This window comes from Gopherus flavomarginatus, chromosome 2 (assembly GCF_025201925.1).
Source record: "Gopherus flavomarginatus isolate rGopFla2 chromosome 2, rGopFla2.mat.asm, whole genome shotgun sequence".
Taxonomy (NCBI): Eukaryota; Metazoa; Chordata; order Testudines; family Testudinidae; genus Gopherus; species Gopherus flavomarginatus.
Genome location: NC_066618.1, coordinates 8,536,054 through 8,551,307, shown reverse-complemented (window position 1 = coordinate 8,551,307; position 15,254 = coordinate 8,536,054). Strand labels below are relative to the sequence as shown.

The window sequence follows — 15,254 nt, the reverse complement described above, 5'->3', positions numbered from 1 at the left end:
TTTAAGCGACCAGCTTTGTACGTCACTCATTATTTCTGCAGTTCTCTTTTGGCTGGAACATACCAGAACCCTTGACCATATCTCAAGGGACCTGTTCAGGGAAACAGTGGAATTTCTGCTTATCAATGAGGGGGATTTGTATAGTGGGATTAGTGCACAGTTTAGAGTTACCTGAACTGCTTACGGTCATGAGGGCTTCCTGCTATGCTGATATAGGTCAGGCAGAGATTAAACTCCCATCAGGCAATCTTTGCAATAGAGGAAAAGTTTGTGCGATCTCAGCACAGACAGCGTGGCCTGAAACACGGGATGGCCTCATGGGAAATATCACTGGTGGAACTGTTGGTCCCTATATCATGGCTGTAATATCTCCCCTAGGACCTTGTAGCACTGGTTCCCAGAACCATCTTATGCTCAGATCTCCCAGGGCACTTTCAAGGGAGAAGGAACACCAACCACAGAATAATACACACAGTCAAAGAGAAAGTCAGGCTGCACAAGCAAAAAAATAAAAGTAAAAAACCAAAACCTTTAATTCACCACTCATAGGAGCATTAGGGTAGTCAGGGCTCATGTGTTTTTACTACCACCTCACTATCCCGAACCCTCCATGCTGCATTATTTCATAAGTGAGAAATTCCCCTCCTAAAACACACACAGTTCTTCTGGAATACAGAGATCACTCAGTTAAGACGCAGAGCTCTTCTGACTGCAGATTCAGGGCAATGACAGGAAAGCAGGATTCAGTCCTCACTGTTCCTCTTAACAATTTGAGTTGTTAGGGCCCAGCACAGATGATATTGCTAATTATTTTGGTGCCACGTGCCATTTAAAATTCCACCCCAATCCATGTTGGGATGAGCCTGAGAGGGAAAACTTTGGAATTAATGAACAACCTCCCAGAAACGAGACTGAGCCAAGCTTCAGCTTTGAACATTGCTGTCAGATCACATGCAATTTTGGTGAGGAAATGGACATTAAAAGAACGTTACTATTCTACCATTCACGGTATGGGTCTAGGCGGTAGTGGAGAAGGGGGATAATCTGGGGAATGGTAGGTGCAACCACGACTCTTCCTTTTGGAAAACCATCAAGGAGAAAAGGTGTAAAATGGTTTGGCTCTTTCAGAATTAAGCTGGTTCTAGGATGTTCAATTTGAAGGGAAACCCTGAAGTTTCAAAGGCAGAGAGGTCTCAGAAACTGTTCTGACATTAAAAGGGGGCACTTTACTTTTCTTCCAGGAATAAAAGTGCTGCACAACCTGGAAAGAAATTCCCCAAAGAGCTGAACTTGAGAATACCCAAACCTTTCCACCGCTGCATTTATTCCGAACAAGATATATGACCATACCCCACAGTCTTTCAGGGCAGGCAAGCGCAGAACAATTGCTCCCCTAGGAACTCCTTTGAGCCAGAAGAAGTCAGGACATGATTTTATTTCTTGGTAGATTAAGCAGGTCTCCAATTTTTTCAAGCAACCCCAGCAGTTCACCTGACCAGGTCCTGGGCACGAGGACTGAGGTTTGGAGCAACCCAAGCCCTGCTGAAAGGAGCCCTAGTCAGCAGCAGCATCGAGATCAAGCAGAGAGACTCGCTGAGAATGTCAATCAACCACTTAAAGGAGCAGTGGCTCCAGCCACTGGCCTAATGGGAAAACAAAAGGGAAAGAGTGGGAGCTTTCAATGCTTAGTGGAACATTGGGGGTTGGGGGGTTACCAGCATTAGCACCGTCCTCTCTCTGAGTTTGTTTTCAGCCCATCTCTTCTCTCAGTTGATCACTTCAGGCCAGCTGACGCCACTGCACACTTTAACCCATTTGTCTGTAGGAGGAAGGTCAAGTCAGGTCATACTAAGCAGTTTCCCTTTGCAGGTGGCATCTGGTGCAGGCAACCCAGGGATGGGAAGGGAGTATCCACCAAAAATGCTATGGAGGAGACTACTGCTTACAGTTTCACGCGCTACATGCACTGATTGTGTCAGCATGAGCTGTATGTATGATCAAGCTATACAAATGAATTCAGAATAATTCTGCTCAGGAAATACAGTACAGGGACTTTCAGATTACCTGCCTGAAATCTCCATGCAATCCTAGAAGAGCCCTGGACGCTTTGGCATGCGCACATAAAGTGGCAGAAGCCCCAGCTAATATAAATATAAAGTTGTTTTTGCTTTTTGTTTTTTTTACTATAAATGTCGTAGTAACTCAGAAAGGGATCAGGCTAAAGGGAATGTCTCTCTTGGAACAGAATGCTGTGAAGCACGTTAGGAATGGCGGCCAAGCAGACTGAACTCAGGACTTCTTGGTTTCTTGGACCTTCTGGATTTCCTGCAAGAAGATGAAGAAAATGATTGATCATATATTGCTCTCTGTAAGTAATTCATAGTTTCATAGATTGTAAGGCCAAAAAGGATCATTACGATCATCTAGTCTGACCTCTGGCATAGAATAGGCCATAGAATTTCATCAAGTGACCCTTGCATCAAGCCCATATTTTATGGCTGAAATGGACTATACCATTTAGAAATACATCCAGTCTGGATTTAAAGAGACTTCACAAGATCCAACACATCTCTTGGTAAATTGTTCTAATGGTTGTCTCACTATCAGGGTTAAAAACGCGTGCTTTGCTCCCTATCTGCATTTCATAGAATATCAGGGTTGGAAGTGACCTCAGGAGATCATCTAGTCCATCCCCCTGCTCAAAGCAGGACTAATCCCCAGACAGATTTTTACTCCAGTTCCCTGAATGGCCCCCTTAAGGATTGAATTTGTCTAGCTTCAGCTCCCAGCCATCAGATCTTGTTCTGCCTTTGTCTGGTTTGTCTTGTTCTGCTTTCTCCCATGTACTTATAGACCACGATCAAAGCACCTCTTCACATTCTCTTTGTTAAAATAAATACATTAACAATCTTAATTCTCTCACTGTAAGGCAGATTTTTCTGACCTTGCATCATTCTTGTAACTCTATTCCGAACCTTTTCAAATTTTTCAACATCCTCTCTGAAACGGTGACCACAGAACTGGATACAGAACTCCACAAGCAGAGGTAGCCCCACTGCCCTGCTCCTACTTGAAACTTCTGCTTATACATTCAAGGATCCCATTAGCCCTCTTAGCCACCGCACCACACTGGGAGCTTGTGTTGAGTGGGTTATCCACCAGGACCCCATGTCCTTTTCAGAGGCCCTGCTTTCCAAGATACAGTTCTCCCAGCCTAACTGCCAAGCTTAAAGTTCTGCTCTTTGTTACATCACCCATGTTCAATCTTCAGAAGTAACTGCTTGGACAGCAGTGACCTTTAGGGCTCATGAAGGCAACAACTTGGTCCTGGCTTTGGGTGCATGAAGGTCACTGCATTTACTGATTACATTCTGACCAACGTCACTGTGCTTGGCCTAGTCCAACACTACAGAAGACACGGCCCCTGCCCTGGCTAAACTTTTCCAAATAATGGTCCTGGACCAGGAAAAAACCTCTGCATACCAGAGTTCCCTCTTTAAGGCCCTGAGTCAGCAAGGTACTCCAGCAAATGCCTAACGTCAAGCATGGGAGTAGCACCCCATGGAAGGCGATGGGACTACTCATACTTAAAAAGTTCGGTATGTGCTTGGACATCTCACTGAGTCAGGGCTATATCCCTAGCTACCACTTCGCCTTCTCTCGGAAACGGAACATTTGTCAAGCATTTCCTTCTGATGCTCTCAGCTGACTCTCCATATACAATGGCTTCAACCGTGCCCCCAGCAGAGAAGCCCTAAATGACTTACCTCTGCAAGAATCTCCTTCAGTTCAGAATAGGCTTTTTGTAGATCATTATTGATGATGATCAGGTCAAAAAGGCCAGGTTCATTACCTAGCGAATCAAACCAGGAGTTAAAACACAGAAAAGGAACGTTGGCTCCTTTCAGCCATTGCTAATAATCTCCTCTGTCAAGCCATCCTTGTGAAGTAGTTTTTATAGGAGAGCATGCTGTGTTCTACTTAGATCAAGTCTAGTCTTAAGATTGCATCAGGCTAAGAGCTGAAAACTACACAGGAGTCTCCCAGGTAAGAGGAGTGGATGTGGAAGATGGGATAGAACAAGGAAAGCATCAGCAATGTAAAGGCAGAAGTATAGTTTGATGAGACAACTCTAGGATTTTCCCTTTAAATAACTCTATGCACTAAAGGGGATGAGGTCAAGTGGGTAGAACACTAGCCTATGACTTGGGAGAACAGGGTTTAAGTCCCAGTTCCACCTCAGACTACCTGTGTGAATGTATTTACCTAGGAGCCCTAGTCATGGACTGGGACCCCCATCGTGCTAAGTGCTGTACAAACAGAACAAAAACAAAAAACCAGACTGTCAACTTGGGCAAGTCATTCACCTCTCTATGCCTCAGTTCTCCCATCTGTCACATGGGGATAGCATCTCTTCCCTACCTCACAGGGGTGTTGAGAAGATAAATACAATACAGATTGTGAGGCACTCGGACACTACCCTGATGGGGGCCACGTAAGGACCTAAGATAGAAATAAGGGAAGCTGTTAAAAAGTGAAATTCACTTTACTTCATAATAAATAAATCTTGAAACTTAACCTAGTGCTCCCAGCCACCTGGAGTGCGTTAATAGCTGTCAAAGTATTTTTATGGTGTGGTTGGTACTGTTAAAAACAAAACAAAAAACAAAAAACCACAACAAGCCCCACTCACTCTACACAAACCATGAAGCACTAAGAACAGTGTAATGCTGAACAGTACATCAGTGGCCCCAGTATCTCCTAGCAGCTTTGAGACTGAACTGCCCCATTCCCCTCGTGCCTGGGACTAGGGGCAGGGAGGATGTAACAGGAGTGGAGGCCAGGGATGGGAAGAACTGGTCTGGAGGAGTGAGGGGAGGTGGGAAGGGGCTAGGAGGTCCTTCCTGCTTGTCAGGGGGAGGGGATCTTTCCCATGGTGCTGTGCCAAGGGGTGAGGGAAGGGAGTCAGGGCTCCTGATCTTTCAGAAGGAGGGGGAAGGGACTGGAGAGGAGGATTTTCGCTGTTAGTGCCTAAGGTTTTACACGGACAATGGAAGGCTGAGGTGTTCCCAGTGCCTGTGAGATCTTTACAGCTGCAATTTCCATGCTAGTTTAAGTGGTGACATGGCCCCGCCCCTCCTTGGCAATCCAGGACAGTGAATCCCCTCTTCCCCTTGCAGTTAGCTCCCAGCTGCCAAATAGTCGTGGTCAGTTCATCTGGTCGGACCTTCCATAAACCCGAGACAGGGAGCTAGACATCTGTGTATGACAAGGCGCCAAAAACTCTGACGTGCTCTCCTCCTGCCTGCCCGCGGCCCCCAGTCCCCACTGGGGTTGTGCCTCTGCGAGCTTCCTGTACTTACTAAGTTCCATGTCTATGCGAGCTGTGTTCAGCCGCTTCTGTAGACTCTCTTCGGACTCGGTCCGTCTGTCACGCAGTCTCTTTTCCTATAGCCCATAGACAACAAGTGTAAATGCACATTCCAAGCACCGTTTGGAGGAGAACAGTCAGCCCTGGCCCCCAAGCTCCATTACTGCCATCACAACCACCTTCAAAAAGCTCCAAGTCACAGTCATCATGTTTATGGCCAGAAACAACCATTGAATTGTCTAGCCTGATGTCCTGTAGATCACAGGCCCCCAACGCTACCCAGCACCCACACACTAAACCCAACAGCTGGAAGGAGACCAAAGTGTTACAGCCCACAGGAGACCAGACTGGCATGTGCCACAGGAAATCATTTCAAACACCCCCTCCCCGGCACATAGCTGTTTCTGGTGCCGGGTGACACGGTGCTGCCCGTTGGCCAGAGAGACTAGATCAAGAGGCCGGCTGCGGGTACTGGCCTTGATCAATAAAGCCGCACGCCTACCATGGAATGTAAGGAAGTATATCCTCACTTCAGCAAACAGTTAAGTGACTTGCCCTGGGCCATAATGCAAGTCTCTGTCCAAACTGGGATTTGACCTCAGGAACTCCCGGCTTCCAGCCCCGGGCTCAGGCCGCTGGACTATGCCGCTTCCTGCAATGCTGCTGCCAAGTGAACAGCCATGGAGGGATAAATGGCAGCTGTGAGGCGACACTTTGGAGCTGGTTTTGTGGCAGCAGCTCACGGCCTGGCCTTTCTTCATCTTAAGGAGGAACACCACTCACATCATGGACTTCGGGTAACAAAATAGAAGAAACAAAGTGGGGGAAGGATGGTCCTGTCGGAGTCGCTGGACTGGGACTCAGGAGATCTGGGTTCAATCTCTGACTCTGCCATAGACTCCCTGGATGACCTTGGGCAAGTCACTTTTATTCCTCTGTCTCAGTTCCCATCTATAAAGTTGGGGTGACAACTCTTCTCAACCCCACGGGGAAGCTGTGGGGATACATCATTAATATGTGGGGCCACATGAGACCACAGATAAGAGTTCCATGGTCTTACCCCATGATATCAGCCTCACTAGGATTTACTGTAATAGATGGATATTGACATACCCATAATACTAGAGAGCATCATAAACACACAAAAAGCTTTCCTAAACATGGACTGAGGCAGGCCATGCCCTACGGACAGGGGTGGGCAAACTTTTTGGCCCAAAGACCACATCGGGGTTTCAAACTGTATGGAGGGCTGGTTAGGGAAGGCTGTGCCTCCCCAAACAGCCTGGCCCCTGCCCCCTATCCCCCCCTGTTCCGCCCCCCTCAGAACCCTCAACTCATCCAAACCCCCCTGCTCCTTGTCCCCTGACCGCCCCCTCCTGGGACTCCCCACCTCTAACCGTCCCCCTGGGACCCCACCCCCTATCCAACCCTGACTCCTTGACTGCCCTGCCCCCTATCCACACCCTCGCCCACTGGGACTCCCACACTTATCCAACCTCGCTCCCCCGTTCTCCATCTCCTGACTGCCCCCCCCAGAACCTCCGCTCCATCCAACCGCCCTCTGCTCCCTGGGACCTCCCACTCCCCGCTTCCTTATCATGCTGGAGCTAGTCATGCCACGGCGCTGCACGGCAGTAGCAGTGGACCGCAGCGCGGCGAGGTAAGGCTGTGGGGGAAGGGGGACAGCAAGAGAGGGACCAGGGGCTAGCATCCCAGCCGGGAGCTCAGGGGCTGAGTAGAATGGTCCCGCAAGCCACCAGGAGCTCAGGGACCAGGCAGGACGGTCTCGAGGGCCACATGTGGCCCACGGGCCGTAGTTTGCCCACCTTTGCCTAAGGAGCTTGCAAACTAACATCAACACAGCTTCAAGCACAAGCAGGCGCTGAGACACACGACAGATGGGAAGATCAGACAATGAAGAGGATCTGAGAGAAGCAAAGGAAGGAGCATGGGAGATGGAGCCTTTTAAAGAGAAGGCTGAGCGTGCACAAAGCCAACACAAGGAGCAGGGAGGAGAGAGGATAGGCAGAGGTTTGATCAAAATCCATTACCTGTTTTGTGGGTTATACAGTAAATTGATCAATGGAGGGGAGGCAGGAAATTTTCATCACTTCACGGAATTCATCCATTAATTGGATCACTCACCAAGACTTCTATGGATGGAGCCTGGACGGAGATGTAGATCGGCTTCAGGTCAGTTTTCTTAATGTTCTTGACGCCCTGCAAGTCGATATCCAGGATGCAGATCTGGTTCTGTGCCTGCACGGCCTGCACTGCAGCTTTACTGGGGGGAAGGGAGAGAAGAAGTTGGTTACTGGACACTGGGGTGGGGATGCCATGCAGGGAGACCCAGGGAACCTTAGCTGTCTACTCCTTGTGCATTAAGAACCGTTCACAATCTATGCTGCACCACTGACGTTCTCTTTTGCACTGATATTTCCCAGCCCCTGTCCCTAGAGGTGTCTCCCACATGGTCACAAGAGGGAGGTGAGTGAACTAGAAGTGGAGATTTCAGAAATGGAGGCAGTGTAGCCTAGTGGATAGGGCATAATACGGGGGACGCAGGAGACCCTGGTCTAATTCCTAGCTTACCCTGCTGGGAGAGCTTGGACAAGTCACTTCTCTCTTTGCCTCAGCTTCCCCAGCTGTAAAATTGGGATAATGATACTGACCACCTTTGGAAAGCATTTTGAGAGCTACAGATAGAAGTGCTATAACACAGCCAGGCATCATGATTTGTCCCTATCTCCCCCTGGGAAACTGCAGCAGTTCTGGTCTGCTAAGGGACTTGATCACAGCTCCTTGGATTCAATAGGAGGGGGTGGCTAGCAGGACTCACTGACTGGTCCTCAACTCCAGATTTCCTCCACCCTTTTCCAAGAGGGACAGCCTATGTTGGCCTACAGGGCAAGCTGGAAGGCCTAGCTATTTTCCCAGGCTTGCCCTGAACATAACATAAGAACATAAGAACGGCCGTACTGGGTCAGACCAAAGGTCCATCTAGCCCAGTATCTGTCTACCAACAGTGGCCAATGCCAGGTGCCCCAGAGGGAGTGAATCTAACAGGCAATGATAAAGTGATCTCTCTCCTGCCATCCACCTCCATTCTCTGATGAACAGAGGCTAGGGACACCATTCCTTACCCTTCCTGGCTAATAGCCATTTATGGACTTAGCCACCATGAATTTATCCAGTTCCCTTTTAAACATTGTTATAGTTCTAGCCTTCACAACTTCCTCAGGTAAGGAGTTCCACAGGTTGACTGTGCGCTGTGTGAAGAACTTCCTTTTATTTGTTTTAAACCTGCTATTTATTAATTTCATTTGGTGACCCCTAGTTCTTGTATTATGGGAACAAGTAAATAACTTTTCCTTATCCACTTTCTCCACATCACTCATGATTTTATATACCTCTATCATATCCCCCCTTAGTCTCCTCTTTTCCAAGCTGAAGAGGCCTACCCTCTGTAATCTTTCCTCATATGGGACCCTCTCCAACCCCCTAATCATTTTAGTTGCCCTTTTCTGAACCTTTTCTAGTGCTAGAATATCTTTTTTGAGGTGAGGAGACCACATCTGTACACAATATTCGAGATGTGGGCGTACCATGAATTTATATAAGGGCAATAATATATTCTCAGTCTTATTCTCTATCCCCTTTTTAATGATTCCTAACATCCTGTTTGCTTTTTTGACCGCCTCTGTGCACTGTGTGGACATCTTCAGAGAACGATCCACGATGACGCCAAGATCTTTTTCCCGACTCGATGTAGCTAAATTAGCCCCCATCATATTGTATGTATAGTTGGGGTATAGGGGGGTCGGGGGGAGGGAATAAATTGTTCACAAGGGGCTGGCAAAGCGGGAGCAGTTTTATGGTGGGCACTGGAGAATTAGATTTTGTGGGCTGAGACCACAGAATCTGACATATTCTTACAAAACCATATAGGTGCCTAGAGCTTCACACAAGTGCATATTGCTACATCAAGATAAATTAAGTGTGTGGAAATGGCTTACAAGATGGCATTGCAATCCACTGAGGTAAATACAGAGCATCTTAGTTACAGGCTAGCAATGACATCATTCCTTTGAAGAGGCTCAAAATCCAAAGCCCCTACAAATCCCTAAGGACTACAAGGGTGGCAACATCAGAAATAAGGTATAACACAATCCAATGGCTGGAAGTTGAAACTATACAAACTCAGACAGTAAATAAGGCACAGATTTTTAACAGTGAAAGTAATTAACTGGCGGAACCATTTACCAAGGGTTGTTATGATTGTTCATCACTGACAATTTTTAAATCATGACAATGTTTTTTCTAATAGATTTACTATGGGAATTATTTTTGGGGGAAGTTCTGGCCTGTGTTACACAGGCCGTCAGACTAGATGATCACAGTGGCCTTCTCCTGGCCCAGGAATCTATGACTTTGGACTAAGGAGGAAAAGCCACTGAACAAGGTTACTTCTCTACAAGAGGTCACAAGTTTCCATACTAATAAATTCTCTTGAAGAGTGCAGTATCCTTCATAGCATTTGCCAATCTTGGAAGATACCAAGTTAAGAAGATGAGCATAAAAATATTTTTCCTTTGGACTGGCAAAGATAATCATATGCTTTCCCCACTGTGGGCTGAATCTGATATGCCTTGCCCTTCCCTCCGAATGCTTTCTATGATCCTCTTAGAACAAACTAACATCTAAAGAGCAGTGACTCCAATTATCTGAATGCTGTAATAAATGAGTGTTAGCTCCCTGGGGCAGGGACCATCTTCTTCTTCTGGGTTTGTACAGCTCCTAGCAAAATGGGGTTCTGGTCTGTAGCTGGGGCTCCTGGGCACTCATGTACTACAAAGGATAAAGAATAAGAAGAGAAAACCTGAGAAAATGTTTTGAGGTTTAATTAGTTAAACTAAGTGGCCACATGGTGGCAACAGAGGATAAGAGAAAGAGTAGTCCTTTAGAGAAGGCTTTCCATACTCTCAGGTAGAGGTTAAGCTGTAACTCCTCTTGCAAACCTTCCAGGGTGACCAGACTGCAAGTGTGAAAAATCGGGATGGGGGTGGGGGGTAATAGGACCCCATATTTAAAAAAGCCCCAAATATCAGGACTGTCCCTATCAAATCGGGACATCTGGTCACCCTAGAACCTTCGTCCCCACCCAACAGTGATCACAGGCCCTCCCCACAGGTGCTCATAGAATCCTAGAAATGTAGGGCTGGAAGGGACCTCAAGAGGTCTGCTAGTCCAGTGCGCTATCTGATTACAAGCTGAGCGTGGACAGACATATACTCTGCTAGTATGACAGCAGTTGCTATAGTGTGTGTGTGTGACCAAGCATTCCTTTTGTCAGTATCTGTCTGTGCAGCAGACCCTTTTTATGTAAAAGTGACCCATGGTGATAAAATTCAGATAGGTGCCAAAATGCAGCCTATATTCTCCTGAATTGTTATAGTAAGAATAATTCTCCCAGTTCTAATCAGTAACATGCTTACTGCCTATGAACTTCATGACTTAAATGGAACCTGACCAAAAAAAAAAACCAAACAGCTGACCTTTCAGTAGACGGGCTAATGTTCTGTCCATATTTTGATTTTTAGTTACATGGCAAAACTGTCAGGACAGCACTACAGAGACAAGATGAGACTAAACAACCTCTAAGGGACGGGTGTGGCTGTTTGCTTTTGTCCCCGCATTGTCTATGTGCTGTAACCTCCTCTTCCTGGGTGTACGGTTTGGATGCGAACCATCATACTCTCCCTTACCTGGGCTACTGCTACCATGGATTGCCTGCCCATCTGTACACTTCTCCTACCACTGTGTCTTTGCCTCCTTCCCTGCTGCCTCTTACACATGGGACATCTCCCTGAACGGATCTGCTCAGTCCCTACCCCCTCCTCCTCTCCCAAACCCTCCTCCAAGACCCTCTTCTGCCACAACACTGAAGGATAACATCCAATTAGGACAGTGAAGCCGCGGCTGCCCACAGCAGCATCGAGGAGATGAGCTCACTCCAGACAGATGTGGGGCATGATTCCTAGGGAATACTGTTTCTCGAGCTGTGGTGTCCCCTAGGCCAAGGATATCGTGGTGGAAGCAAGGTCTCCCTAACAGAGCTCTGATTCCACCGGGAGCAGTGAAATCCATTAGCACTGTGGTTCCCAACTTGCTCTGAGTGGAAGACCTCACCTCTAACCCATCTGCACCTGGGATTCTCCACCACGGTGTTCCCTAATTGTCAGCGTGCTTGCTATGGCAAGAGCACTGGAGTGGGACTCAGAAGTCCTGGGTTTTACACGGAGCTCTGGGTGACCTTCAGGAAGACATTTCTTCTCTCTACGCCTCAGCTTCCCCATCATTAAAATGAGGATAATGATTCCAATCTTCTTGGGAATGCTTTTTGAGACCTATGGATGGAAGAGTGCTATATAAGAGCACTTTTTTAAAATCATCATCTGTTTCCTGTCTGTTTTCCCCTTTCTCTCCCCCCAACTTTTTCCACCTCCTCCTCCTGTCTCTCATTTTACTTGGGTATTATTTTTCCATTCTTATCCTTGTCCTTTGCCCTGCTCATTTCTCCCACTAACTCCCACCCAATTCTCTCCCCCTCTTCTTCTTTCGGCTCCCTTTCCCCCATCCACCAGCATTTTCCATGCCACAGAGATGGAGGGAGCAGCACTGTATAGCTCAGGGGTAGGCAACCTATGGCAAGTGTGACGAAGGCGGCATGCAAGCTGCTTTTCAGTGGTACTCACACTGACCAGGTACCGGCCACCGGTCCGCGGGGCTCTGCATTTTAATTTAATTTTAAATGAAACTTCTAAATATTTTGAAACCTTATTTACTTTACATACAACAATAGTTTAGTTATATATTATAGACTTCTAGAAAGAGACCTTCTAAAAAGGTTTAAATGTATGACTGGCATGCAAAACCTTCACTTGGAGTGAATAAGTGAAGACTCGGCACAGCACTTCTGAAAGGTGGCCGACCGCTGGTATAGCTCCACCTAAGTTTAAGCCTGGAGGACAAACCTCATCTCAGGTTGAAGGAACCCTGCGGTGTTGTCCCAGCTGGGGAATGGAGGAAAAGAGGAGAGAGTTAGTTCTGTTTCTTTTTTAGCAGGTTTGCAGAGATTACTGCCATGATTTCAGAATGACAGACCTCACATCCAGAAGTCTCACCTCAAGCCACACGTACTTATCACAGACACATACAGGCAAGGCAAGCTGCTACTCCATAAATGGAGAGGAAGGATGGCCCAGCGGTGAGGGTGGTAGCTTGGGACTTGCAAGACTTGGGTTCAACTCCCTGCTGCAACACACACTTCTTGTGTGACCTCGGGCAAGCCATCTGGCCTCTCTGAGCCTCAGTTCCCTACCCACAAAACAGTGATAATAGCCCTTCCCTTCCTCCCAGGGATGCAGTGAGGATACATACATTAAAGATGGTGAGGTGCTCTGATGCTATGGTGATGGTGGCCCTACGAATACCTAAGATAGATGGAAAAAGGGGGACACTTTCCTCTCCCCAGAATTGTTTTAACAAGATGGAGCAGGAAGCTGGAGTTAGGAACAGATTTAACAAGACCCCTCCTGCTGCAGCAGGTAACACAAGTCCTGGCTTTCAAAGTTATTCTTGGGATTTCCACATTAATCCTGTCCTAAAGCCTTTAAACCCACCTTATCATCATCGCTGCAAACACTATACAAACACGGAGATCTACGAGCTTTGTGCCTTGCACATCGATCTCACTGACTGTGCTGGATTGCAGTTCTCCTTTCTTCCCCCCCAAACTGCAGAAGATGTTAGCGACTAGAGCTATGGCTTCGACTGGTTTCTGTCACAAATCCACAAAAATTGCTCTAACACTAAGCGTGCAAAGACTCTCCCCTCCCCCCTCCGATTTAAGCACATGAGATCTCCCAGGTGCTGTCTCTTCCACTTCTAGTGATTTCTCAGCACCTCACATTACTGGACCCTACAGTGGCAAAGATCCTGGTCACAGTTCTCCAGAGGGACTACTGAATATGGGTGCCGAACCTGAGGCATCTAACAAGGGCCTGATTCTCAGAGAGTGGGTGCTCAGCACTTTCTGGAACACTGGCTTCTTTAAATGGTCTCCAATTAAGCATCCAGAACCATCACTCTGAAAAATCTTAGCCCTTGTGATCAGAGAAGCAGTGTCTCTGGGTGAGTTTGTTTTCCAAAATGACTGACACCTCCTGGAGTAAACTAATTTCTCTTTGGTTCAGGTTCTTATATCTTTCCCATCATCAAAAAGTCTTGGAAAAAGCATGTTAGCTTTCAGTCACAAAAAGATTAGATCTCTTGGATATGGCCTTAAATCCTCTGTTTTCTTCTACCACACTTTTAGTAAGCCTTCAGGGTTTTCCTAATTTCCTCGGTTAACATTTCCCCTCTTTGCCAGCATAGTGTGAGCACTAGCTGGCTGCAGCTTAAAGAGGGCTGCGTTTCAGGATTGCTTTTATTGCTTTGGGATGAAAGGTGTTCTTGAAAAAGACAATATTGTATGAAGAATGGCATCACTATGTTTCAGGGCATAAGCTAGTGGGGCAGGAAGAAACTTGTATCCACTGCACAGCATTAGCTGTTGCTGGAGACAGACTAATGCTTCACCTAGGCTGGTGAAGTATAGTCACTTATTTCAGTACTGGGCAATCCTTGCATTCATAAGATGGCCACAGGTGTGCAGTAGAAATGAACCTACAAATATCTGGTAAAGCAAAGCAGCTGTCTTTGGATTTAAAATATCTGCTCTTAAATGTATACAGATGGGCAAAGCAGAGTGCATAAAGGGTGGCAATATCTAAGGAGAAAAGATGAAGGGGAAAATTCAGACTCCGCATAAGCAGCTAAATGAGCAGCAACAGAGTTGCACTCACTTACACCAGGCTTGAATCTGGACCTAGGTCTGCACTGAAGCCTGAGCTATTTCAGAATCACAGAATATCAAGGTTGGAAGGGACCTCAGGAGGTCATCTAGTCCAAGCCCCTGCTCAAAACAGGACCAATCCCCAACTGAATCATCCCAGCCAGGGCTTTCTCAAGCCTGACCTTAAAAACCTTTAAGGAAGGAGATTCCACCACCTCCCTAGGTAACCCATTCCAGTGCTTCACCACTCTCTGAGTGAAAAAGTTTTTCCTAATATCCAACCTAAACCTCCCCCACTGCAACTTGAGACCATTACTCCTTGTTCTGTTATCAGGTATCACTGAGAACAGTCTAGATCCATCCTCTTGGAACCTCCTTCCAGGCAGTTGAAAGCAGCTATCAAATCTCCCCTCATTCTTCTCTTCTGCAGACTAAACAATCCCAGTTCCCTCAGCCTCTCTTCGTAAGTCATGTGCTCCAGCCCCTAATCATTTTTGTTGCCCTCCGTTGGACTCCCTCCAACCTTTCCACATCCTTCTTGTAATGTGGGGCCCAAAACTAGACACAATACTCCAGATGAGGCCTCACCAATGTTGATCTGCTGGCAACACTCCTACTTATACAGCCCAAAATGCCGTCAGTCTTCTTGGCAACAAGGTCACACTGCCGACTCATATCCAGCTTCTTGTCCACTGTAACCCCTAGGTCCTTTTCTGCCGAACTGCTGCCTAGGCATTCGGTCCCTAGTCTGTAGCAGTGCATGGGACTATTCTGTCCTAAATTCAGGACTCTGGGAATAGTTTGGAAATAAGTTTATGTCTATATAAAGGTTGCCACTAGATGATTTAAATCTTCAAGAAAGTTAAAGGGAGGGAATGGAAGTATTCTACAGAAGGAGAAGGCCCTTATATTGCCCGTGGTCAAGTTTAATGATCCCAATACTAAGTCACATTCAAAGTTGTTGGATGAAAAGGCCTGTGCTCAACC

General features: G+C 46.9%; 1 protein-coding gene across 3 annotated transcripts in view; it reads right to left on the bottom strand.

The window, feature by feature from the left end:
• Nucleotides 1–509: 509 nt before the first annotated feature.
• Nucleotides 510–15,254, bottom strand: part of GUK1 (guanylate kinase 1) — a 43,530-nt gene continuing 28,785 nt past the window's right edge. For all 3 annotated transcript variants that reach the window (XM_050942818.1, XM_050942819.1, XM_050942820.1), the window contains exons 5-8: nt 7,517–7,655; nt 5,364–5,448; nt 3,768–3,853; nt 510–2,325 (exon numbers count right to left, since the gene is read on the bottom strand). In XM_050942818.1, the coding sequence (XP_050798775.1) occupies nt 2,290–2,325; nt 3,768–3,853; nt 5,364–5,448; nt 7,517–7,655 (346 nt within the window). In that variant the 3' untranslated portion in view covers nt 510–2,289. The remainder of the gene's footprint in view (nt 2,326–3,767; nt 3,854–5,363; nt 5,449–7,516; nt 7,656–15,254) is intronic.